General features: G+C 48.1%; 2 protein-coding genes across 2 annotated transcripts; one reads left to right on the forward strand and one right to left on the reverse strand.

Annotated features, from left to right (window-relative positions):
• Positions 1-1097: 1097 nt before the first annotated feature.
• Positions 1098-3592, forward strand: FSST1_005816 (glutamate--cysteine ligase; the record flags this gene model as incomplete). The annotated part of the gene is made up of 6 exons (XM_083232129.1): positions 1098-1108; positions 1180-1252; positions 1360-1425; positions 1478-1638; positions 1695-2403; positions 2459-3592. The coding sequence occupies 6 exons, from the start codon at positions 1098-1100 to the stop codon at positions 3590-3592; spliced, it is 2154 nt and encodes a 717-aa protein (XP_083089246.1).
• A 6344-nt stretch (positions 3593-9936) lies between these two features.
• Positions 9937-11560, reverse strand: FSST1_005817 (GATA-type transcription factor; the record flags this gene model as incomplete). Its single annotated transcript, XM_083232130.1, has 4 exons — positions 9937-10122; positions 10173-10487; positions 10540-11449; positions 11529-11560. 4 exons carry the CDS (start codon positions 11558-11560, stop codon positions 9937-9939), a joined length of 1443 nt encoding a protein of 480 aa, XP_083089247.1.
• Between the last annotated feature and the right edge of the window lie 12908 nt (positions 11561-24468).

Raw genomic sequence — 24468 nt, forward strand, 5'->3', positions numbered from 1 at the left:
CAGTCGATTTCTAAGCAGAAAATGCGCTCCGCTTGCGATGCGATGCGATGCAACAGCCATAACAACCTAGTCAAGAGGAAAGAGAGGGTTTGACAATGTAGAAAGTGAAATCAGTTGATAAGAACATAAACTAAAACTAAAACTGCTTGTCTAATTGTTTCCACATGAAGATCCACCGTCGAGTGCAAAGATAGGACTGGAACTGTTCTTCTTCGGCGCTTTTCTTTACTTTGACAACGGACAACCCCGCGGAATTGGACTTGATCTCGACTCTGGCAAACATAAAAGAAGAAATAGTACGATAAAGTACAATACGGGGATATTATTAAGCCTTTCCTTCCTAAAGTAAGTACTAAGGTACTCTTCTTTTATTTTTATTTTGCGGAGGCAGTCACTCTTCCATTATCTCCTTCCCTACTGATCGACACGGACCGTTACTATTTTGCGTCTGACGTTTGACGTTCAAGGCTTTCTTTCCTTTCTTTTTTTTGTCAACACCTTCGGGTCGTCGCTCGACTTTATTACTATTGTCGACGATTGATCAACCGGCTTTTGGTCTTAGGTCTTAGGTCTTAGGTCTTTGCCTTTCTTCTTCTTCTTTTTGTCCTGCGAGAAGAAAAGCCTCAGAATACTACTAACTGATAAGAACACTCCTCTCTGGTTATCTTGAAGTTCCCAATCAAAATAAAGCAAAAAAAGTTATTGTTCTTCACAACAAACCCCGAGACTCCGACATCCATCTTGGGGAAGCATATCTCTGGGTAAGGGGGAAAAAAAAAGACGACTTTTATTTTATTACGCCTATTTAGCGCCCACCTGCCGATTTCGCTTTAACTAAAAGATTAGTTATACCTCGGAACCGAATTGTCATACATTATAATTCGTCGAGGCACCGTCTTTGATCTAGGCCAAAGACTCTCATCGCTTTACCCGAATCTCATCTCGTCTCATTAACCGGATTTCGTCATTTTGAGCAAATCTTTCCAACTACTTACCTGCCGATTAAACCAAGATCGCCGCGTTTAAGCGACTCTCTAGCCCCTGAGCCCGAAAATTCCATCTTCATCCTCCTCGCAAACCTCACTCTTTCTCTCACTATGGGTCTCTTGTAAGTCACGATCACATGCATGGTTGCAGTGCTCATAAGAGAACATATATACTGACATGACCTACCCTCAGAGCTTTGGGAACGGCCCTCGACTGGCCCGACGCCAAAAAGCGTGCCCCTCAAGTTAGGGAATGGGGTATCCAGGTAAGTCACTCGCTCACTCTCTTGAACTCTTATACACTATGCGCGAATGGTTGTATGGGTAGTAATGAATCATGTCACAGATTGCTGACTTTCCCTTGTACGTTTAGCAACTGTTGGAGATATGGAACAAAGCCAAGGGTAAAGAGCGCGATGCTCTTCTCTGGGGTGATGAGGTTGGTCATGAACCTAAAGATTTTGAACCCGCTTGACTAACAACTTCGACAGGTCGAATATCTTGTTGTGGTTTACTCCGAAGACAACAAGCGAGTGCTACTGTCCCTCCGCCAAGCACAGATTCTTGAAGCATTAGCCGCCGATAAAGATCTCAAGAAGCAAGGTGGTTGTGTCCCGGAACTTCAAGAGCCGAGCACATATGAAAAGAAGACGTAGGTTGAGGTCCCTTTCATTCCTAGGATATTCGCGCTGACCATTTGTTATTCAGAGAAAGGACTATTCCTGTTTTCCATCCCGAATTTGGTCGCTTCATGTTGGAAGCCACTCCCGGCAAGCCCTGGGGTATCGGCTTCAAAGAACTTCTTGACGTAGAACCTGACATGAAGCTGCGGAGGAAGATTGCCAAGGAGCACATGCTCTCCACAGAATATCCCATTACACTGACTACTTACCCTCAAATCGGCGTTCCTGGACAGTTCACAGACCCCTACTTCCCACCTTCAGGATCCCGTCTCCGTTCTCAGTTTGTCCCGGATGAGATCGCCAACCCCCATATCAGATTTCCAACTCTAGCAGCCAACATTCGCTCTCGGCGAGGCCGAAAGGTCCAGGTAAATGTTCCCATCTTTCACGACAAGAACACACCGAAACCCTGGAAAGATCCCACTGTCAACTTTGACAAGCATGACTGGCCCGAGGACGACGATGTGCGGAATGGAGCCGCCCCTGACGACTTCATCCATATGGACGCCATGGCTTTTGGAATGGGCAGCTGCTGTCTCCAGATCACCTTCCAGGCTAAGAACATCACCGAAGGACGAATGCTCTACGACCAACTGAGCCCTCTTGGTCCCATTATGCTGGCTTTGACTGCTGCGACACCCGTGTACAAGGGCTTTCTTGCCAACACAGATGTGCGATGGAACCAGATCAGCCACGCTGTTGATTGTAGAACTCCAGAAGAGTTGGGAGAAAAGGTATGTGTTTATCCTGCACTTGCGAACTCGGGGAATGTTGCTCACACTGAAATAGCCTCTCACGGAAGGCGTCAGAAGGATACCAAAGTCGCGGTATGCATCCAACTCAACATACATCGCTATAGATCCACGATTGAGAAACGAGTACCTCGATCCTGATCTTGTATATGACTCAGATATCAAACGTCAACTCCTTGAGGGTGGCATGGACGACCGCCTGGCCACTCATTTCGCTCATCTCTTTATCCGTGATCCTATTGTCGTCTTTGAAGAGGATCTCCAAGAATTAGATCTCAACAAGACGGACCATTTCGAAAACATCCAGTCAACTAACTGGCAGCATATGCGTTTTAAGCCGCCACCCGCTGACAATAGCATCGGCTGGCGAGTCGAGTTCCGTTCTATGGAGATCCAGATTACAGACTTTGAGAATGCCGCCTTTTCGGTATTTATGGTCCTAGTCACGCGTGCCATTCTGTCATTTGACCTGAACTTTTACATCCCCATTAAGAAGGTTGACGACAACATGGAGCGCGCACACGAGGTGGATGCCGTCTTGAAGGAGAAGTTTCACTTCCGACGCAACCCTTTCCCTAGCCGCCCGTCTAGGGCAAACACCACGTTCGGCGACGACAGCCGACCCGGGTCAGCTCATCCTAGCCGACCTCCAACCCCCGGTGGTCCCGTGGAGCACGAGTTTGAGGAGATGACCGTCAACGATATCATTAACGGCTCAGAGTCGGGCGAGTTTCCTGGCCTGATCCCCATCGTCGAGAGCTACCTCGACAGCGTGAATGTCGATGTTTCAACCAGATGCCACCTGTCCACATACCTCGACCTGATCTCCAAGCGAGCAAGCGGAGAGCTTGACACCACAGCCCGATGGATCCGCAACTTTATTGATGTACATCCCAAATACAACCATGACAGTGTCGTCAATGACGAGATCAACCACGACCTTATCGGCGCTGTAATTGCCATCGGCGAGCGAGAGACGGCCGGTCGCAACTTTGCGGGGCTCGGAATTCACGGCCTCGAACGGTTGCTCAACGGTTTCCGAGGAGGTTGCGGCGGCGGATCAAGCAACGGCTCAAACGGGAACTCACACGCGGCAGAGACAGAGGCTATCAACGGCTCCCTCAAGCGGAAGAGCGAGTGGATTGATGGCCAGGAAATGATGGCATCATGAAACAATACAAAGCAGAACTGCACTTGGTCGGAGTTTTCGGTCCTACTTTTTGTTATATGTTTTCTCTCCTTGATTATAATGAATGTACTTAGACAGATATGGCGAGAAGCTCGACGATAGGTCTCAGGATATGCCAATACTGTACTATCTTGGCCTTTTGGCGGGCTCGGTTGAGACACGGCACAGGTGTTGATGCTCAAGGCTATCTGACAACTAGTCGAGCCTATCACAGCCCCAAAAAGAATATATTTACTTGGATCTGATTTATCGTTGTCAGTGTTGTGTCTCAATCTCAATAGCATGACTCGTATGGTTTGTTTGAGTGTAGAATCAAGTTCACTCATAGTTGAAACCCCTATTATATCCTGAACAGTCAACGGGCATCTCGCAGATGGAACCTCACAGTGGGTTTAGATAATCATTCTCGGATCCGGGTCTCCTAGTCAGCCTTGTGATAGTCAGGACTTCAACCAAATCATGCTGCACAACACATCGAGCGTGACCTGTCAGGGGTCTCAAGGGTTAGGGCTTATCTCGATAAGTGTCAGTCAACATCAGTGCGCTCGGAGCTTTTCCCATCTTCCTAGTGAGGTATTTCTGTGTAAGGACTCGCGAATTCATGCAGGAGTAAAAGTCAAGATCAAACAAAGCCCGAGCGTTGGGGGTCTAGTAAAGTGCTCTGGTATTGAGTAGGTATGAAAGAGGAACTCAACTCAAACTCTTAGGAACTCTCAGCCGTGTTGATCGTGCCGTGCCGCAGACTAAAAATGCATCCCACGGCCCCTTCTAGAAACAAATGACATGGTTCTAGGTTTACTAGATACTCGTTTCTTTGTTTGATAGAGACAGTCTTTCTTGAGTTGTGGCTTTTCCGTTTTGCTTTTTTGGGTCCCCCGCCCTTGCCCCTTGCTTTGCCTTGCTTGGCTACCCCCTTTTCAGCTGGAATTCTGGTAAAGATTAAATAAATAAACGGACTTGGAAACCAATATCAGGTCATGGCTATTTAACATGTCCCATGAGAGTACGACAGTCGTGACGAAACAAGAGAAGGGTCCTCTGACCGGTCATGGCGAAAGGGCCTAGCGTGGACCGGTGAGATTAAATGTGTTCGCCCTACATCTTGACATGATACTCGAAAATGAGACTTGTCATTATCGACAGAGACTTAGTCTAGTCTCAGTTTTTGAGGCTGTTGTTGTCTTTGCTTTTCCCGCTTAACGAGGCTGGGGGTGTTGATGATCTGTAACATGGTGCGCACGGATATTATTAGAATTTCTTTTCCTTCTTTTCAGGTATGTAAGAATGTGTCATGCTGGGGGGAAAAGTTCAACAACAAGGGGTTGGTCCAAGCGGCCGCAGTAGTTGAAGATCTTTATCCGTAGAAGCAGGGAAAACAAGATTAGCCTGTTAAAACGGCGACGTGGTCATGTGAGTGGAAGCGCTAAAGCATAAGTAAGACATTGTGCTAGAGACAGACATTGGAAAGAGGAGAAGGACCGAGACATGGCATGATGCAGCTTAACGACGTTCGGTGGTCATCCGATGCCGATGCCGATCTGGGGCTAATCTCGGGGCCGACACGGCTTGGACATGTCAAGACTTAAGCGCCGGGTCCGGACGTCCGGAAGCCGGAGGACTTGTTGATATTGCTATGGATATAGGCCAGGGTATTTCATTGTCACTACTAATGTTGCTGTGGTGCTCATCTCAACTAAGCTCCAACAGTGATCAGTACTTCAAGATACATAGACTAGGGGGTAATATGTGATTGATTAGAAGTGCTGTGCTGTGCTGTGCTGTGCTGTGCTGTGCTGTGCTGTGCTGTGCTGTGCTGTGCTGTGCTGTGCTGTGCTGTGCTGTGCTGATCTTGACTCAATATCCTTGGACCTTGTCTCGAAACTAACGGATGTGATCAACAACCGATGCTGACCGGAATGATGTTGGTTCTTACAGCATAGTAAGGATGCCTATTTGCTTACTGCGCTTAGGCGCTTTACCCTACCGCTATGGGGCGACATCCTAGACCCAAGGCTGGCTGAACTAGACTTCAGGAATCGGCGATATACCCGCATATCTTGACAGATCATGTAGATACAGCCGAGGTAACATCGCCTCTTCTCTTTCACCGTAGTAAAGTGACATATTCTGCACAAATTCACTTGGGAACTCCAGGAGATATACTGCCCAATCATAGAGGCGGCTTCTGTCTCACAACTAGGACATAGTAAGCCCAGCCAGGTTTTATAGACCAACATCTCACTTCTCTTGTTTCTTACCACACGCCCTTGGGTCTAACTGCTGTGCAATTGCCGAGGCGAGGCACACGCCGCCATTCCAAAGTGGGCGTCAAGTCTCAGACATGGCGGTTCGATCTTCAAACAGATCGTGTGGTGGCCTGATCGAGGAAACTGGGCGTCCAAACTAAACCTGAACTAACTCAAGCCAGATTCACACAAGGAAAATAAGAAACGGCCCCGGCCCAATGCAGAAAGGCCTCTTTTTCTTCCGCTACCCGCTATCACAATGTTCATCCTTTTGGTGCTGTGGATCGCATTGGTTAGTTAGCTTGTCTTTGACTAGCAGCGCAATATATCCGTTGTTATTCTATGTCGCCGACTGCTATTAGTTAGATCCTACATCAATCTCGATCAGGGACATGTTATTCCAAGTAATGAATGATATGAGAGAGTCATGTCGACATGTGCCAGTAGTCAACACGGTACATATAGTATGCTCTGCGCGGCTTCAGTCTATTTTTTTTTATAGCTATCTTGTCTAAACTTGGCAGCTGTGTTTTGACTTCTAACAAAACGGGTTTCCGGAAAGGAAGAAGAACTCGGTATGACGTCTCAGGTGGAAGGAAGCAGCTCGGCAGTTTTGCTTATATTTGGTATCCTCGTTGACTGGCATTCCACGCACGATCAAGGATTCAACAACTAATTGCAATGCCGCAGTCTAAGAATGCACGTCAGTCAAACCCCAATGATTGAAACAAAGGAAAGAAGAAGAAGAAGAAGAAGGAAAAAAACACAAATAAAACCACATGCCCTAATTTCTTCCGACTATAAGACCTTGGGCTGAGTCAAACCCGCTGCCATGCAACGTCAAAATGCAGGAGGATAGTACGATTCAACCCAACCAAATGACTTTAAACTAGACCATGAACTTCTGTAACCGAGAAACTCTAGTACGCAGCCACCACCTGAAGGGATCTCTTGTCAAGAGACCACGAAGGGGAATAAATGTAGTTTGTGATAACCACGTCAACCAGTCACATTCCTCAAGTAATCTATCCCTGTCTCGAACTACCCTTAGACTTTTGGTCTCACCAAACTCTTGCCTAGTAAATCTCTCCTCGGCGGGCGTCTAATTTGTCTGCCCTTGCATTCATCTACAACCCTCTTTCTCCATATGGTTCAGCACCTCGTGCTGCCCACGCCTAGTGACATCCTCCGAGCCAAATATACACACTCTCTCTTTCGTTGGCCAGAGTGAAGAAGGGAGGATGGCTGAGGCAAAGACAATCTAAAAAAAAACAAGTTAGACCAAAAGATCCTTGCTCCTCGGGTGTAGAATACCACGTGGCTGTGAAGAGCCCGATCCTCTTGGCTTTTGGCTGGAATGACGGCTGTTGAAGGGTCCATAGAATGAAACAAGGGTGACTGACGACGGCTGAGAAATAAACGGTTGAATTCCATACTGAGCCTGTCAACAAATGATCCTGGTTGCAGTGCAGTAAGTCAATGAGTGAGTGGGCGAATGCCCTGGTTGTTGTTGATTCGTAGTTGTACAATTATGACACCTCTCAAAGGCGACGATCCCCAATCCAAGCCTGGGTCCTGAGAATCTAGACCTTATAGCCATTCGTTCAACTGCCATGTCTCAGTCAAAAGCAGACCTTGAACTCTTTGTGGAGGGGGTTGCTTAGTTGAGGCCATCCATATACCCAACCGAATATCCACTCATCAGAACCAAGCCAGTTGATACATCACATTACAAGAAAGCCAAACGTTTTATGAGTCTCAGGGTAATGCACAATACACATGGTTCGCATGCCACCTGCCAGAGCCTCATAAAATCAAAACACACGCGCACACAAAAACAGCGAGCGGTTCTGGTTCTACCAGCCTGACTCTCAAACTAGCTTAGATCCCTTATACAGACGGACCAAGCCACATGGATGGATACTTACATATAGACTCCGTACATGTAATGCCATGTAACGCAGCTGAGGAGAAACCAGCCAAGCACTTGCAGACACGCGGCACAGGAGCACCTTTATCTTGTTCTTGTTCTCGCTGACCTTGCTTCGTGCTACCATCGCACAGAGCAAAGGCGTGGTGTTGGGGGGTTCGTGCCATGAGGTGAGATGAGATGATATGATCTGATAGTTTATATACCTATTTTTCTGTGCTACAGTGCTACAGGAAAGAACCTCATCCATCACATCACATAACATAACATAAAAAGGGGGAGGACCAGGGAAGATCTTGGAAAGACGTGCAGATCGCGTGCTTGCAGCCCTGTCTCTGATCAAGTGGTACAAGAAACAGCGCATACGAGCTCTCGTGCTGCTTTCCCATTGTTCATGGTGCGGGCTGGCTTTCTTTTGGGGTAGTTCAGGCATCAAGACATGTCTGTTCAGGTCTGGCGATGACTTCACAATCACAATCGCTCGTTGATCATTTCTGCCGTGTCTCTTTTATGCATACATGCATCGCAGCTCACTCACTCACTCGCTCGCTTATATAGCTGAACACATGAGTTGACAGAATACTCACATATATATCTGATGTATGTAGTGCATGATATTGGCACTAGCAATGCTCTTAAATAGGAATGTGAAAAGCATATCCGACTAACAACAATCTATGTACACCTCTTACAGCTGAGACCTTGTACTACAGTAGTCTATCCAGAACAACTTCAACACCACAACTCAGCAATAAATTCTGTACACATGCACATGCACGCACGTTCCCGTGTTCGATGAGCTCAAGCAGGCTACCCGTCGTTAGATCTCCCGCTCGTGCCTTGATTAGCCTCCTTTCCCGTCCTCGTCTCCCATGTGCGACCCCATTGCTTCTGTCCAACCGTCGCTGTCGAACCATTGCATTCGACCTGTTCATCCTAGATTGTTTTATAGGTTATCTCCCGTAGTCATGAGTTGGCACTCACTACCTATTTTCGTCGTCACCTTTGTTATCTGACGAACTATTCCATGCCTCTTGCTCAGTACATATTCTACTTCATTTTCTTCTATCTATACAGATATACGTACATGTACATTGAGATACATTGCCAATGCAACGTATATCGATACTATGTACGTATACCGATACTATGTACGTATATCAATACTATGTACGTACATATATATATGCGTACACTGTGACTGTACTGTAGATCATATCAGCCTACTTGCATGGCAAGGTTATTGATTGACCTTACATTTCTCGAGAGTGGCCAATCAACACTCCCAAAACCTTCAATAGTCTCTCTGTCGATGCCCAAGTGGCAAACATCTAAATCCCAATCTAAATCGCAATATGTCATATCTGGGCTCGGATTCTTTTGTCTCAGCAACCATCGTCTCGGCATCGGACCGCATGCCACACACTTGTCGCTAGTTCTGCAGGGACGTTCAAGGGTGCATGTAGGCGTGAGTGAGTGATTATCCAGTCTTGATATGGTCAGTCACTTTGTGATTTCTTCAGCCGTCACTAATCTCAAAAGTCGTTATTGCCGAATCTCCTGTATGAGTTTACATCGCTTCAAACGAAATCACTTCTTTCAACCCTTCAATTTGCTTCGCTTCGTGCCAAGACTATTCGTCTTGGGGTACATGCCATAATTCTGTAGTGATTTTCTTCTCAATTGTCAATCCCGTGTAAATAGCATTTCCTTCCATTGACCATAACCAACACCTCAATTTGGTAACTTCTACCATGATTGCTCTGCGTTACGTCCCCCTATCATCCTGAAGACTTCTCCACCGTTTGAGTGGCCCATGAAAACTCTTTTGTCTAGAAATTCAAACTTCATCTCCCTCCGTAAAAAACTTCCCAAGACCACACCCACTAACATCGTTGGTTGGGGTGTGTATAATAAGACAAACGCCTGATATGCCGCGAATCCTTGCTGAGAAGCCTGAGGTATCCGAGTTGTAAAAACGTATATACAAAGAACGACGCAAAGTCGTCGCTCCGAAATATGGGTATTATTAAACGTAAAATGTTGCGTATATGTATCCGTCGAGTGTGAGTATGTCTGCCATTGACTAGGAGCAGCCCCATGTCGAATTCGAATTATCTCTTGTCGATATCTCCAGCATGTGACGTGGCTCATTGTCGGTGGGCCTCTTCAGGTTTGGGACGGATAGATCTTGCCTCGAGTTGCCGTTTTCTCTCAAGCTTGGCGTAATGCAGTCCACACGCGTTGCACAATGTCCTGGCGCCGTCGGGTCCACGTCGCCATTCCGGAGTATCGATTCGGTTGCAGCTATGGCATCTTCCTGGGGGAGCAGCGCGCTGCATCTTGTCAGCTTGTGTTTTATCGCGTGTTGATCAATCTGACTTACTCCTCGTCTCTTTTTAACTTCTGTAATGCCGTATTGTGGCTTCATTCCATCGCCATACATGTTAACATCGTGTTCTTCCTCGTAAGGACCCTTCATCTTGGCTCCTTCTCGAGCTCGCTCGTTCTGAATTGAGGTTTGTACCAGGTCTCGCACTTGTTCCAAAGAGCGTTTGACAAGTTCAATGTTGCTAAGCATATCGCTGACTTCGCGTTCTGTAGGTAGTCGAGCTGGAATGGGGTGAGCGCCGTGCTGCTCTTGAGCGATTCTGCTGTACGCTTCGGCAAAATTGAAGATGGTACGAGATGACGAGCCAATCTAGACAAAGTCAGCAATGACCAGCATTGGTTCAAAGTGGATTAAAACTTACTCGGCTCAACGAGTCTTGATAGCTCCAGCTCTCAAAGTGCCTGTCAACTGTAGCTTCATACCTAGCTCTAGCATATTCAGACTCCTCTGCGTGTGGTGGAGGTGCTCGGGGGTCGTATGGCCCAGAGGCGGGCGGTGGCATTGCGTGTCTTGGGGAAATAGGATACGCAGGCAGGGGCATCTGCCCAGGAGGCAATTGACCAGGCTGGTATGCGACAGGGGCCGGAGGAGGCGGCGGCGGAGGATGCGAATAGACACCATTCAGAGGGTGATGAGGTTCCGAATGCTTTTGCTCGAGGTGGTGATGCTGAGGAGGTAGATCAGGCTTGGCCGGAGGGCTCTGACGACGATCAGAGACAGGAGGAAGTGATGGACGGCTGCTGAAGTGTGGGCGGGGTGAGTCCGAAAACGTAGGTAGGCCATCTTGCCGAGAAAAAGCTGAGGTCGGGTGAAGAGGCTGAGGAGAGGAACGTTTCTCAGTTTCGGGGAAAGATCGAGGAGCCGGGGCAAAGGGCGATGGCAGAGTCGGGGTAGACTGGAGACCAGGCGCATGTGCGACAGGATATGGTCCAGGCTTGGTGCCCTGAATGACTTCCGAGATAGACGGAAGCGATTGACGGTTTGGCGGCTCTTGATCATCTGCTTGTTTTCGAGGTTCAACGGAAGAAATCATGTTGGATATGCTGGCGGCACCCGAGTTCGATTGGGAATAGCTTGGGAAAGGCGGTTGAGCTGGATAATGGGCTGACGGAGCGATGAGCGTTGCCGTTGCCATGGCGGGAGGTTCTCGATATGACGACCTGTCGAGAATATCCCGCGAGTAGGAATGATGACGACGATGATCTGAATATGGCTGATCGAGTTGAGATGGACGGTGGAGTTGATGTTCTGAATTGGTAGCAGAGTGACGGCTGTAAGAGTAAAAAAGATGTTAGTTGATATGGGAGGGGCAGACAGAAATATAATATTGAAGTTAGGATTCAAACGGACCTTTGCCTGGCTCCAGAGTCAGCCGCTTCCATAGCGGATCTGGTAATTACTAACAATGACTTGGGACAGTTTTAAGGCCGTAGATGCATCTGACCTGGCTAGATCCGGCTTGGGGGGTGGTTTGATGGGCGAAAGAAAACAGTAGCACTGAATAACGGGGAGGGGGGTGGTAAAGAACGAGCTGCTGGTGCTAGGGGAAGTAAAAAAGCTAGGAATGGGGTCGACACGGGACTAGGATAACAGATGTGACAATGGGCTCAGGTGAGGATTGGCAATGGGGTGTCAAAACGGGGAGGGGGGACCGATGAGGCGAAATGAACAGAAGCGAAGAAGAAAAGAAACAAATAATACTAGACCAGACCAGGTCAGGGGGGGGGGGTGGGTAGATCTGGCGTGCGATGGACAAGCGACAAGGTCCCTCGTGGTGGCGCTGAGCGGGACAGTGGCAGGGGGGTTCCGCCTACTTAGGTCCTGTCCTGGTCGGGATTGGATTTGTTCTGGCGGACACACAGGGGCCGTAAGACTGGGGTTTGCTTGGGTTGGAATATTCGAAGGCTGGCTGCTGACAGAGCGCCAAATACCAAGAACTCTCAAGATGGAAGAACCAGTTTGATTGATTGATCGATCAATTGCTGCTGTCCGTCTTTTGGGACACAAGGCAAGTGTGAAGAGTAGCGCAAACTCAACAGACGAGCGACTGCCGCGGAATTGGTCCAATGCCCGGGGTCTGGGGACGTAGCACGTAGGTTAGCCCAAGACAGCCAACGAAAGAATTGGGCGGGTGGAGCTCAGAATCGCGGCACTGGATTGCACCTGTTGGCAACAAAGTCGAAGCTAGCAAATGTGACTGCTAGAAATCCTGAGGTAGACGATGCCTTTGGTGGTGGAGGGATTTGCTCGACACGACGTGGATAACACCTGGCGCGCGCGGCGCGAAGCTAAGGTCGGAATGTAAAAAGGTTGGTTGACCAGAACCTGTACCGACGATGACTCGAGTGCTGGCGCTGTTGTTGATTGACGACGTCGGTATTTCGAATTGACTTTTGGTGATCACTTTGCTGTTTCCCTCTCCTTCTCTCTCTGGTCTCTCACAAGTTGCGCAAAATTCTGGTCGAGTGAAGACTAGACTGGGATGGGTTGACCAGCAAGGGATAGTGCAATTATAACGTATTGCACACAGACACGGAGCCGGGCAGCGCGGCCACTAGAATGGCGGGCAAGGACAAATCCTGCTGCTGCTGCGGACGGCGGTGTCTCTGCAGGCGCTTGAGTCAGCGCGGGGGTCACTGAAAGGAAGGTACGGGACAAATCGACAAAGGTGGAAAATAAAAAGGTTGAAAGATGAGAGAGAGAGATTCAAAGGTCGAGGTCAGGGGAAGGAAGTCGGTTATCTCTTTGTTGCTGCGGAAATGTGGAGGTGCGAGAAAGACAGATAGAAGGAGGGAGAGAACAGAAGAGAAGGGCAGCGGAAAGAGGAAGGAAGGAATATTGCGCAGTTACAAGCTACGAGGCAGGCCTGGTAGGTAGGTAGTAGGTAGGTAGGCAAGGCAAAGCAAGGTGAAGCAAGGTATAGTTAGAACGGAAGGACCTGCGATGTGACAGAAGCAACCCAAGCAGTACAACCACCTAAAAATCACCAACTGAGTTACAGTGCATCACGCTACGAGGAACCAGATGTGAGATCAACACCTCGATCAGTCGTCCTTTCTATCACCCACTAATTAATATACATACATACATGTATGCTATCGAGATACTGCAGCAGACAGACAGACAAGCAAACAAGTCATAATAACCTACAACCAGTATTTAATTGTCTTGGTAAGTACCTACCAATGCAGTCCTCTTCAACGTCTCTTTATTTCAACACCTACTGAAGCAAAGCATACGCATGTTGAAAAAGCGTAACCTCCAGCGTGGACACTAATAAAAGGATCGACCGGTACAGGCTGAACCACCGACGCGATTGTTTGTCAGTGATCCATCCAAACTAATCAGTCTAACGCGACTATAGTTCCATTTACCGAGTCAGCAATATTTCATATGAATTGGTCGATGCCCTTTTACCGTCGAACACACAAAGCCTTCTGATAAAGAACTGTTTGAAGGGTCGGATACTGGCAATCTTATCCCAAAAACGATAATCTTTACGAGACATCCAACGTCACAGACAAGTCAATCAGCAAGCGCGACTTTTAGCAAGTATTCTTGATCCCGTCCATACGGCGTTAGGTCGCGACGCCTGGTGGAAACGGTCACGGATACAGATACCGCCCGTGCTACAAGGATTTCAAGGTTCGCTCCCACTGGCTAGGGGACACAACTGCAGGACGGTCTACGATACGGTATAAGTGGAGAAGGGGGACGGTAGGGATCCGAACAAAATCGATCATGGATGGGTGGGCCATCTGGGAGCAAACAAGGATGAGTGGCCTTGAAGTTCACCAGGGGAAAAGACTTGAGAACCCCATGTTGCTCTAGGGCTGTGGCATCTCATCTCTGGCAAGCAAGATCTTAGGGGACGCGCATCTCTATGTTATTCGTCATTAGTGTAAAAGCATGCCTTGGAACCTGATGCGTATCCGTAGTCCTTTACCCTAACATTCCTTCCTACCTAGGTATTCTGGTGCCAGAAAAAGACTAGAGGAGGAGAAGCCGGAGAAAAAGCGAGACAATGATGCACTCTTCACTGCCGTTGCTTCAAACACCGACCTTGTCATGTTCTGCACCAATGGCTGGGGCATGACGATGGTCTGGCTCAGTAGCGGTTAGGCTTTGGAGATCTCCAATCTCAACTTTTGGAAAATGGTACGACTTCTGGGGGGCCCTGCTCCATGGGGTCAGCAGCGGTCTGGCTTGAGTACCTAGTCGACAAGTAGTACGTACCGAAAGACACCCCTGAACCACCCCAATGCTTGACTGGGAACTGACGGGTTTTTCTGATGCTGCCGCAAGAGCACGAGCCACCTTAACTCGGTTCCGTTGTTGTTGTTGGCAAGCACATGTACATAGTGATACGCGGTGGTAAGCGCAACACAGTGGATGGGTGCTTTGAGTGTCGAACTGACGTTGTAGTAAGGGCCGGGCGGAATATGGGGCAGTGTTCCGATGATAACATCGCTATTTTGAGATGTTCATGTTGCAGCACTTCTCTGGTGTTGAACATGAACAATTTGGGTAGCAAAATGGTCTCTCATCGACATGTCACATTTCGATCCGGTACAGGTCGGGTTCCCTGTCGGCTGTCTCTTTAGGTATTGAACAGTGTAGTTGCATCGCTTGTCTAGCTTGTCCCCTGTAATGGAACAGAGGGCATGAGGGCCAGGAGTGCATGCTAGCTCAAGGCGAATAGGGGCAAAATGACGGGAAACATTACTTATGACGGCTCACAAGGGAGATGATGAAATTGACGCGAAAAGAGTTGGGAACAAAAGTTTTTAAAGCTGGAGCTAATAAAACTCCAGAAACCAGGATCCGGCACTTATTACGTTGAGCAAACCCATGGATCAAGATGAACATCCTGACCGCAGATGGCATGCCTATTGTGAGCCACAACAACGAACAAAGAGGTTTTGGAGAGATGGGCTACTTTCCAGATGCAGAATACAGATTGGGTCGGTCCCGATGGATGGGCGGCACCGCAGCCAGGTACGTCAGTGGGCAAGGACCAGGCTACAAGCAGTTACAAGCCCACCTCTCTGCGAAGGTACAGGCGGGCATTCAACTTGCCATAAAGTACTTAGCTTTCTGGAGCTGCCTGCCAGTTGACACTTTATTTGAGCTTCAGCACGTGTGGCCCGCAGGTCCCTGTGTAAGAAACCCAATTCGAACGGTCCCCCGCGGCTCCCTTCCCGCAGGGATGGTTCATCCGCCACCACGCGAAATCGTCGACTGGCGCCGCGCTGGCGGGTTGTCCATTCACATCGTCAGCAGCGCAGAGATGACCCGCGGACCTAATCTCTCGAGATCAGACACGCCCTTGCTTAGTGCGCCGCCATGGACGTGTGTGGTGCACAAGGTCGCCACTCTGCTCATACTATGTACTGACGAGCCAAAAATGAGATGAGATGAGATGAGATGAGATGAGATGAGATGAGATGAGATGAGATAAAGATGCGTAGAAGATACATAGCGCTATACGGGTTCCAGTAGGTTACGTCTCGTTCGACTGGTCAATGTATGTTGGGTAAGGACAGTCGATTGTTTGGTTCCTTGGTCTAGGTTGTTTTAGCCGATGGTCAATCGTAGATGGTTTTTGACCAGCCAAGGATGTTCCATGACATGGATTTCTCGCCGGCGAATCAAGCCAAGCCAAGCCAAAGCAGGTGTTGATAGGTTATTGCTCGAGCTGTGGGCGAATGATCTGGTGATGGCTTCCATCGATCGACCTTTCCTCCCTTGGGGTTTGACATGGCGAAAACCACCTGGCTGACAATAAGTCCTCGTTGGCCCATGTCGAAGGAAGCAATACACGGTATGTCAAGTACAATATCTACAGTGTTGTCCCAGTGGTCCGATTGATTTAGCATCACCAGCATTATCCTGGTGTGTAATCGCCCAATTTCAGTTGTTATAACAAGGTTTCCCATTCCCACTGAGCTTCCAGAACGATGCATGAAAGAGGCAGGGGCATGCACATCCTTGGTCACTCTATCTTTCACATTCTACTGCGATAGGCGACGATTCCATTTCGACGTGCTTCTCCTGTTCTGATACAGTTTATCTCGTAATCGGGACATTAACGATCAACATAAGGTTGGGCGGTTCGCAAGACCAGTAAATTAATTACTACGTGCATGTCTCAGAATAGCATGGATAGGGTGTCAAATAGCTCTTGTAGTTTTACGCTAGAAGTCCTGACTGGTGCACCGGCATTTTCTAGACGTGGATGGGTTTTTCGATGCAATCTTGACCGTCAGGGTGCGTCACATGGAAGAGCAGATGGTTCTCAGTGGCATGGGTCTCCCTGGTTGCTGGCTGGATCTCCTTCATCTGGCCTTTTGTTTGAATCTCGTTTGAAGATATTAATTACTGTTTCCAGTCGCTTGGGATGGAACATCCATCGGCTGTGCCGCCGTTGGGAGAGATGTCAAGTCATGACATGAGCTTAGCTGACAAGGACCAGGGCTCCGTGCTTTGATGAAGGCTTCTCCCTCTCTGGACAGTTCTTTGCCTTTAACCCTGGCGAAAACGGTCATGCTGTGCAACTTAATGTTGTGTGACTATGCAGTGACAGAGGAGTTTTGTTTGTTTTTGAACTAATTACCTGTTGATCTTGGGAAAGGTATCCGTGGCTGTAGGTTCTCGTCTGCATGATTGTTGAGTATTTGGCGATAGGTATCTGAAATCTACCAGTAACCTTGGGTTCGGTCATGATTTTGTCTAACCATTGTTATACCTTGGTGAGACATGGACTGGACTGGGCTGGATTGAACCGGACTAGTTACTGTATCCCGTCTGTCTCCTTCAAGAAAGAAGTGACACACAACGTTACGTTGTTCAATTACAAGGATAGTACAAGTCGGAGAATTCTGCCAATGCAATCGTCCTTGTGCTTGTGCAAGTACGTAACAATCACGTTTCTACCCGATCAAATTGGACTTTTTTCAGGGATAAGAAACCTATCTAGCAAGCAAATGGAGACAGAACAAAAGTCTGTTGTCCTGGATCAGGCGCGGGCTGACCTACGGATGAATGGAAATATTTAGCATGCTTCTAGTGCCTACAAGGTCAGGGTCTATCTAATCCAGCCCGTAAGAATAGAGCATACAGTGAGTGACCTGAGTAAGTGGGTACCCCACTTATTTACCTTAGTACTTTCCATGCCGTACAGTACCGGTGGAAGCTCAGGAAGCCCCAGTTTGCTTCTATTCCATCGTAGACGGTAGCCAGGTCCTAAAATGTCCCATCTGGCTTAGTTCCATGGCCCATCGACATTAAACACCCCGCAACTATTATTGAGAGGCGCCATGTAAGCTAGGTAAGCGAGGTTCCCTGCAGGAGGATCTGAGATTTTTCTTCTTTCTTTTCCTCCTTCTCGTCCTTCCCCTCTAGATTTGCCAACTTAGTTCGTTAGTTGCTTTTGCTGCGGTATCTCTGTACTTTGATCCGGTCGGCATTTACTCTTCAGGTTCGGCAGATTCCTCCATGTGCTGATCGAGGATGCAGGTCATACGTTTTTCAGCACCACCTCTCGAAGCCAACTCGGTCTTTACCAGGATACAAAAAAGCAAATAGCAAAAGAACCTTGTCAAGTAGTGCCTGTTCTATTTCTCATCTGTCAATCGTGGTCTGTCCCCGATGTACAAACACTGCTTGTTCACATGTGTGCTCTTCGCCTAATGTAGGTATATCTGTACCCAGGTATATATATATGTACGTACCTACCTACATATAGCATATCCCCGATGCTAAACCCACACACAATGCATGTCAGCCCCATATACAGCGAATAGAGCAAGAGAGATTTCCTCGAAATCGGATTCGGGTCAGAGATGGGCGATCTAAACGACAAGCATCGGATCTTGACATTCGTTTTGCTTGCCAGCTGCATGAGTTTGGCCTGATCTTGTGCGCAAACGAGAATTACTCGGCTTGACTGAGCTGTTGCACCGGTCCAAAGGACATGTACATGGAGCTGGATATGAAGTATCCTCTCTTCTCATCTCATCTCATGCGATGTGACAAGTGATGACTTTGTACTTCCGCTATGCTTGTGTTGTCTGTAGTGTACGAAGCTGTCATTAACAGTCGTCTCCTCGTTTATTAAGCAGTTGCATAGCCCCACAAGTATTCCTTCAACGTTGTTTTATGTTTGCTTCTTTAATTGTCAATTTGATTTACCTTGTTGTTCGGTTTCTGCACCTCGCAAGTCCACGACTAATTCGGGTTGTTTTGTTCAAGTAACAATCTAAGCCAAGGCTATCAACGACCCCTGTTTAATATCGAGTCAGGTTCGGGAATAGATGGGAGGCAGAAGTGGAAACAGGGACCCTCAGGAAAAAGAAACCCGCATGTCGTCCTGTAAAGGGCAGAACGTTTGGACCTTGGATATTGTTCAATAATTAGAAACCTGTCGACACAGCCTAGTCCAGCCTGGCCAAGTATAAGCCATCCCAAATGCAGTTACACAGCCCTCCTTCGCTTCTCAAAACCAACGAAAAAAAAAAGTTCCAACGGTCGGGATCTAACGTTGGAGATATTAATCGTCGATTCAGTGCGCTAGGATTGGGATTGAGAATGCTACATGATGGGGTGGTCAGCCAATTGCCAATGTTAAATGTCAAGCAACTGCCTGTTGTCTATTGGTGCAGGGCTTACTAGGCCCGATTACCGTACATGGACGTTGAAAGGTGCTGTGACACAGACGGCAGAAACGTCCAATGTCGTCAGGGGTCAGATCTCGAACGCTGGAGGACAGAATCCCAGCGGACACGATCATGAGATCCTCACGATGCGGCGTAGCGCACGGCTGGAGCGAGAAACCAACCGGAACCATTGACAGTAAGCCCTCACCCACCATCAGCCTCAAATCGTGTGTTTCTTGCCAGAGCTAAGCCTTCCCCGGGCAAGCTCATCACACACACTAAGCAGCGACCATCGGGTTAGGCTTGAATGGCCCGGACTGGAAGATCTTAGGGTCAGGGCGTGCCAGACCAGAAGCCTAGAACATCCTTTGACTGCGACGAGGGCTTGCGAGGTGGCCTGATATCGATCGCACTATGAAACTTATTACACGGTACTTGGACTTTGTCTATGCAATGTAGTACATACCTACCCAGGCATGTAGTCAAGCTTGATCCTTGACTACCAACAAGTAATAATAACGTAGCCACTCAGCCTCCGCGATAACGCCTCCCGGCTCGTTGCCTCGGTCTTGCAATTGCTTGCATCTGGACTGTACCCAAACCGTATATTGCATCGTCAGCATGTATGCAATGAATGAATGTGTGAGGTGCACTGAGCAAAGGAAAGGGGGTGCACGACTGATCGAGTTGAGTGAGATATTTGCATATCAGCTTTCACGGTTACACGGCCAACTCATCAGACATTCGTGGATCCCTACATATCCGTGATCCTAAGCGGTGGTGCAGTCTCCCATCAGGGAATGGGGTTTCATCAGCGCCTAACGACAAGAACGATAGCTTTGAGACTCGCAGTGTACAAGTCCACGCTTTGCTCCAATGATGGTGGCATATGGAGTGAGAGACGGGCGGGTTTCCGCACACTGCATCAGACAGATCAGATGCGCCCGTCTCAGCTGGCTACTTCCCTACAGCTACATACAGATTACACACATGTCGGTCATGACCTGGGCTGCGCTGCAAGATCCAGGTACTTCGATCCACAATACCCCAAAGTACTATATCGTATCGACCGATGTTATCCTTTATCCCTACCTACCGACCGACCAGCATTGATCTATTTCCCGTCGTTTCCAGGTCCGCCCGCAAGTCTGACACCAAGAGAAAACTAGATCGAATGGATGACTCCCAACCATGTTGCATCGTTCCCTGCAGGCTACCACCATTTAGGTTACCTATCGTACTGGAGCCATTGTGGTCTCTGTTCGGGTTGGATTGTATTTTCCGGAGCGTTTTATCAACCACTGGTATCCAATAGCAATGTGTTTCACTTACAATGTGGATATGTACCGTCGTTCAATGGGGGGCCTCAGAAGAGGACGAGCAAAGTTGAGTCGAATGAGGACTGTACTAGGAATGGAACACGTGGTGAGCATTGAATGCAGGGCGGACGAACTGTGTTTGAATCCTAACAACTGGCAATATCCCTTGATAATCAAAGCATACATGATGGGGTTTCCTTCTTTTAAAAAGGAATATTCTGACGTAGTAAGGAGCGCATGGACATTCGGGATCGCCTTTCAATTGAGATTGTTCATGTGGAGTTGGGCTAGCAAAAGACGGGACAAGCAGAGGATTAAAAGACAATGCACGAGATGATGAAAATGGCACACAATCCTACCGTCCTTTCATGTGCTGCGTAAAGTCGAGCCCTGTATGCTGATGCTTGGCCGTTGGTCAAATCAGTAAATTCCACTGTAACAAGGTTATGTGTGCTCCTCTCTTGACCCCTGGAAATACAGATCTACAAAGTTTGCTCTACTCATGCTAACTTATAAATGAGCGCATCGTTATCCTCTCAGGGCACTACGTACCTCTAATTTACTGAACACAGGCTTTATACAGAGTAGATGATACAGGTCCATTATAATTGATCATCTGTCAAGCATTCCCCTCGGTGAACACGCCATTCAAACGTCTTGATGATTCGCACTTGATGCAAAAACAAATCCCAGACTGTTTATGTTTATGCAGCAGTTCTCTAGAGCGGCAGAGGCAGGTGGTCAACCAGGTTGCTTTTGACCCTCAAGTTCTGGTGGATCTAGTTAGAAAACTGGAGCAGTCACACACAGGCTGGCTGGGGTTTCCATGTCTTTTTTCGCTATTAGTGCCCTGTCAGTCCCAACAGCTTCATCTGTTTCTAAGTTTGCTCAATAATAAAAGTCTATGCCGTAAGAAGAAGTAAAAGGGACAAGAGAAAGAACTCCGAATTATCACAGTGGGCCAAACCCGAAGTGTTCGCGTGCCTGCCTACTGATACATTGCCTGAAAGTGATGTCAGGGAAAGAAAAAGAGGGTCAACCTGATGTCCTATGGACCTCCTTTCTTCCATCGCTTCTCAATAACCCTTCTCAAACACCATTTCAAACCCCTTGGCGAATCGTGTTCGGAAAATTCCTACAAAATCAAACGCCTTTACGACGTGCAGATCATCAGATGATACATGATTTGCTAACATTAATGCCTGCCTGTTGAGATGCATCCAACAATCACCCATTGAGTGGCCTTGGACTTGGACGTGAACTTGGACGTGGACTCGGACTCGGAGACAAGCAGCAGTTTCCTGCTTGGTCATAATATTCAAATGATATGACCCCCCGGCTGGCCTTACTTCTGCGCCAGCTCAACAGCCGCTGATCATCGCAAATATCGGAATCGATAAAACTGGTTGCCGGCATGGCTACCTAAAATGTCATTTTGGAGATTCATCACCGATGGATCTCATGCAAGCGCTGTCACCCTGTTTGATGGTTTCAACCCCCGGCTTCACCACCTTTGTCCCAGCCTTTGCCCGACCTCCTTTGGATCTTCGCAAATCGATCTCTCATTCATCATGATTCCTCAACAAGAACAACCGCCAATGCGACAGCATCCCGGCCTGAGGAGCATTGCGTTGTTATCTGTCCGCACCCTCCTACTATCTGTCCCCACAGATACAGTGCAGTGCTTCAACACAGTGATTGCTCCTCACTCAGTGGTTGCTCTGACATATCTTCAAGACAGGCTCTCGCGTAATATTCGCCGAGAGTCCACCCACATGCGCACTCCGATGCATATCTTACACAGTCTGTCACCAAGTGAGCCTAAAATGTAACGGGTGTTGGTGAAATCCAGTTGGCGGCCACCAACCCACCGTACATAATTAACGCAAACATGACCAATAACACCCACCGGTGCTTGGTTAACGGCACATCCCGACCATGGATGTTGACCGCGCACACCCGACCCCATGGTCCAAATGCGTCCGTCCTGCAGCTTCTCGATTCAACGGTCTCGATGATGCACAACGCTCGAAAAAGCAACACATAAACAATGCTTGTCAAGACTCAGCTAGATGCAAGTTTATTATTCTCGACATCTCATTCGTCTTATTCATTTCTTCAGACGTCAACAAGCTTAGCAGCAACAACATAGCGAGTATGGTAATCATTTTTTCTCCTGCACCATGTTGCAAACCCCAGACTTGATCTGAGATACCACGTCAAAGGGGGTTATTGGTCACATCCTTGCTTGGATAGGCACTTCGTGTTAGGAGCGAGCATATGAGGCCTTCATGGTTCAAGCGCACGATCCCTAGTGTGACAGTACATGCGAACAAGCGGACTTTTTGCTCTTCGTCCCTTCGAGGGTCATCAACTGCCGAGGTCTCATTAAAGGACGTAACATCCTTACAAATTGAAGCATCATAGTAGTTGTGGCCGCACATACTGTTACAATTGGTAAGTGGCCTGTTAATTCACACTCACGGTCGTTTTTGTCGTCCTGTTACGAGCACTTTTGAGCATAAGAGGATCCAGGTAGGAAGCAATACAGTAATACAGCCCCAAAGCAAAGTCAGTATTTCAGCCAACCCCAGCCGATCGGGGTCGCGATACAATGACGTGGCTATACTTCTTCGGACAACTTACGAAGTACTGTACCTTTACAGTAGATCGATTTCTTGTTCTTGAGTCTGCTTTGTACGGGGTGGGCGATCCAATGACCAGGCCATGACCCCGGGATACCGCCAACATACACACATGTCTACTGACAACTTCAACGTACAAGTCCTATCGTATACAGTCTTTGCTGCTTCTCATGTCAAGGGTGGGTTGCGCCCGAAGCGATCGGTGAGGGCTTGGTCTTCCGAGTGCTAAGTCCCCGCTCGGTCAAGGCTCATCAACAACTCATCATATTGAACACTCAGTTGTCACAAAAGAATTCGTGACCAGTTTGCCACTGGTGAGAGAAGGATGTATACGTACATCGATACATCTTACAGGCATAGACGCGTTTAGCCTGAAAAACAGCGACTGAACAGCTTACAGGAAGGCAGAAGACCAAGGAGCAGCAATTCTTATTGAACAGCTCAGGAGAAACAAGGACAAGGATCTATTTGTCCATCAACACCAGGACGGAATGGCGGGAACCCTGGGATCTGGCTAGATGTGGGGCAGGCTCGACAGCACGATCGTCTGATCCCAGGGCGCCGTACACTAGTGAGATCCTGCCCGTCCCGCGAACACACCACACCGCTTTCAGCGTTTCCACACCCCTTTTCACCTCTTGGTTGATGGAGTTGATAATAACGCCAACGCTCTTCTCACGAATACTACTACCACTTTGGGTCAACAACAACACGGACACCTCCTGCATTCATTTCCATTCACCGACTATGCTTTGTGACTTGATTTTGTTTTGGGGGGATACAGTGAGCTAGTGAGCAAATCTTATATCGGGCCCACAGGCGGATGGATCGATCGAAGTGCTGCTGCCATTAGCTCAGCGTGCGTGTCAAACATGCAGCAAGACCCTTGGGACACATTGAGCTTCCTGTCTTGGTAAACGTCGAGCCTGCAACCAGACTGATAGTATGTACCGACCTCGCTCACCACCGTGGCAAGTCTGTGTCCATTGCGCCTTATCCGCCGATAATATGAGGACTAAAGGTGGCCATAAGAACAAACAACTGCACGGCTTTAGTGTTTGACTGTAACTGCCTTCATCTGCCTATGCGTGAGCCATAGTTGCGCTCTGTTGTGAAACTACAATGCTTGCTTGATAGGTAAGTTACGGCTGTGGTGAATCGATCGGTAATAATGCTGACAGGTTCAGCCAGGCAGTCCGCCACTTCTGATTGGTAAAAATCCAAAATCCTTATGGCCACACTAGGTCAGATAACGACTCCTCCATCAATGCTGGCGATTGTCTTTTTCAACTTGGCACTACCGAGTCGCCTAATATCAAAGAATGTGCTATTGGCCGGTATAGTATATACAGTATACTACACCTTGTTGTTCGTTCAGGCCCCGGGGCCAACGACAAAAGAGGACCTTAGTCGATCTGGACATCAGCCTCATGAATACTTATCCGTTCAATCGATGATTATGCTATGTCCGTGATCGATCCGAAAGCATATATACGAGATGAATACCGAGCAACCGCCACTTATTCAATAACTTGAGGGTTTGCCAGCCGAGCTGGCAGCGACTTCCAACCGAGGTCTTAGGGTGCGCCACTGAAGACACCTGACAGTAGTCACGGCTTGGGCCTTTTGGCGGCTCTACATTTGCGTTTTGGCGTCAAGGGCTTCGGAC

This window comes from Fusarium sambucinum, chromosome I (assembly GCF_050947815.1).
Source record: "Fusarium sambucinum isolate potato_lamoka chromosome I, whole genome shotgun sequence".
NCBI classification, from domain to species: Eukaryota; Fungi; Ascomycota; class Sordariomycetes; order Hypocreales; family Nectriaceae; genus Fusarium; species Fusarium sambucinum.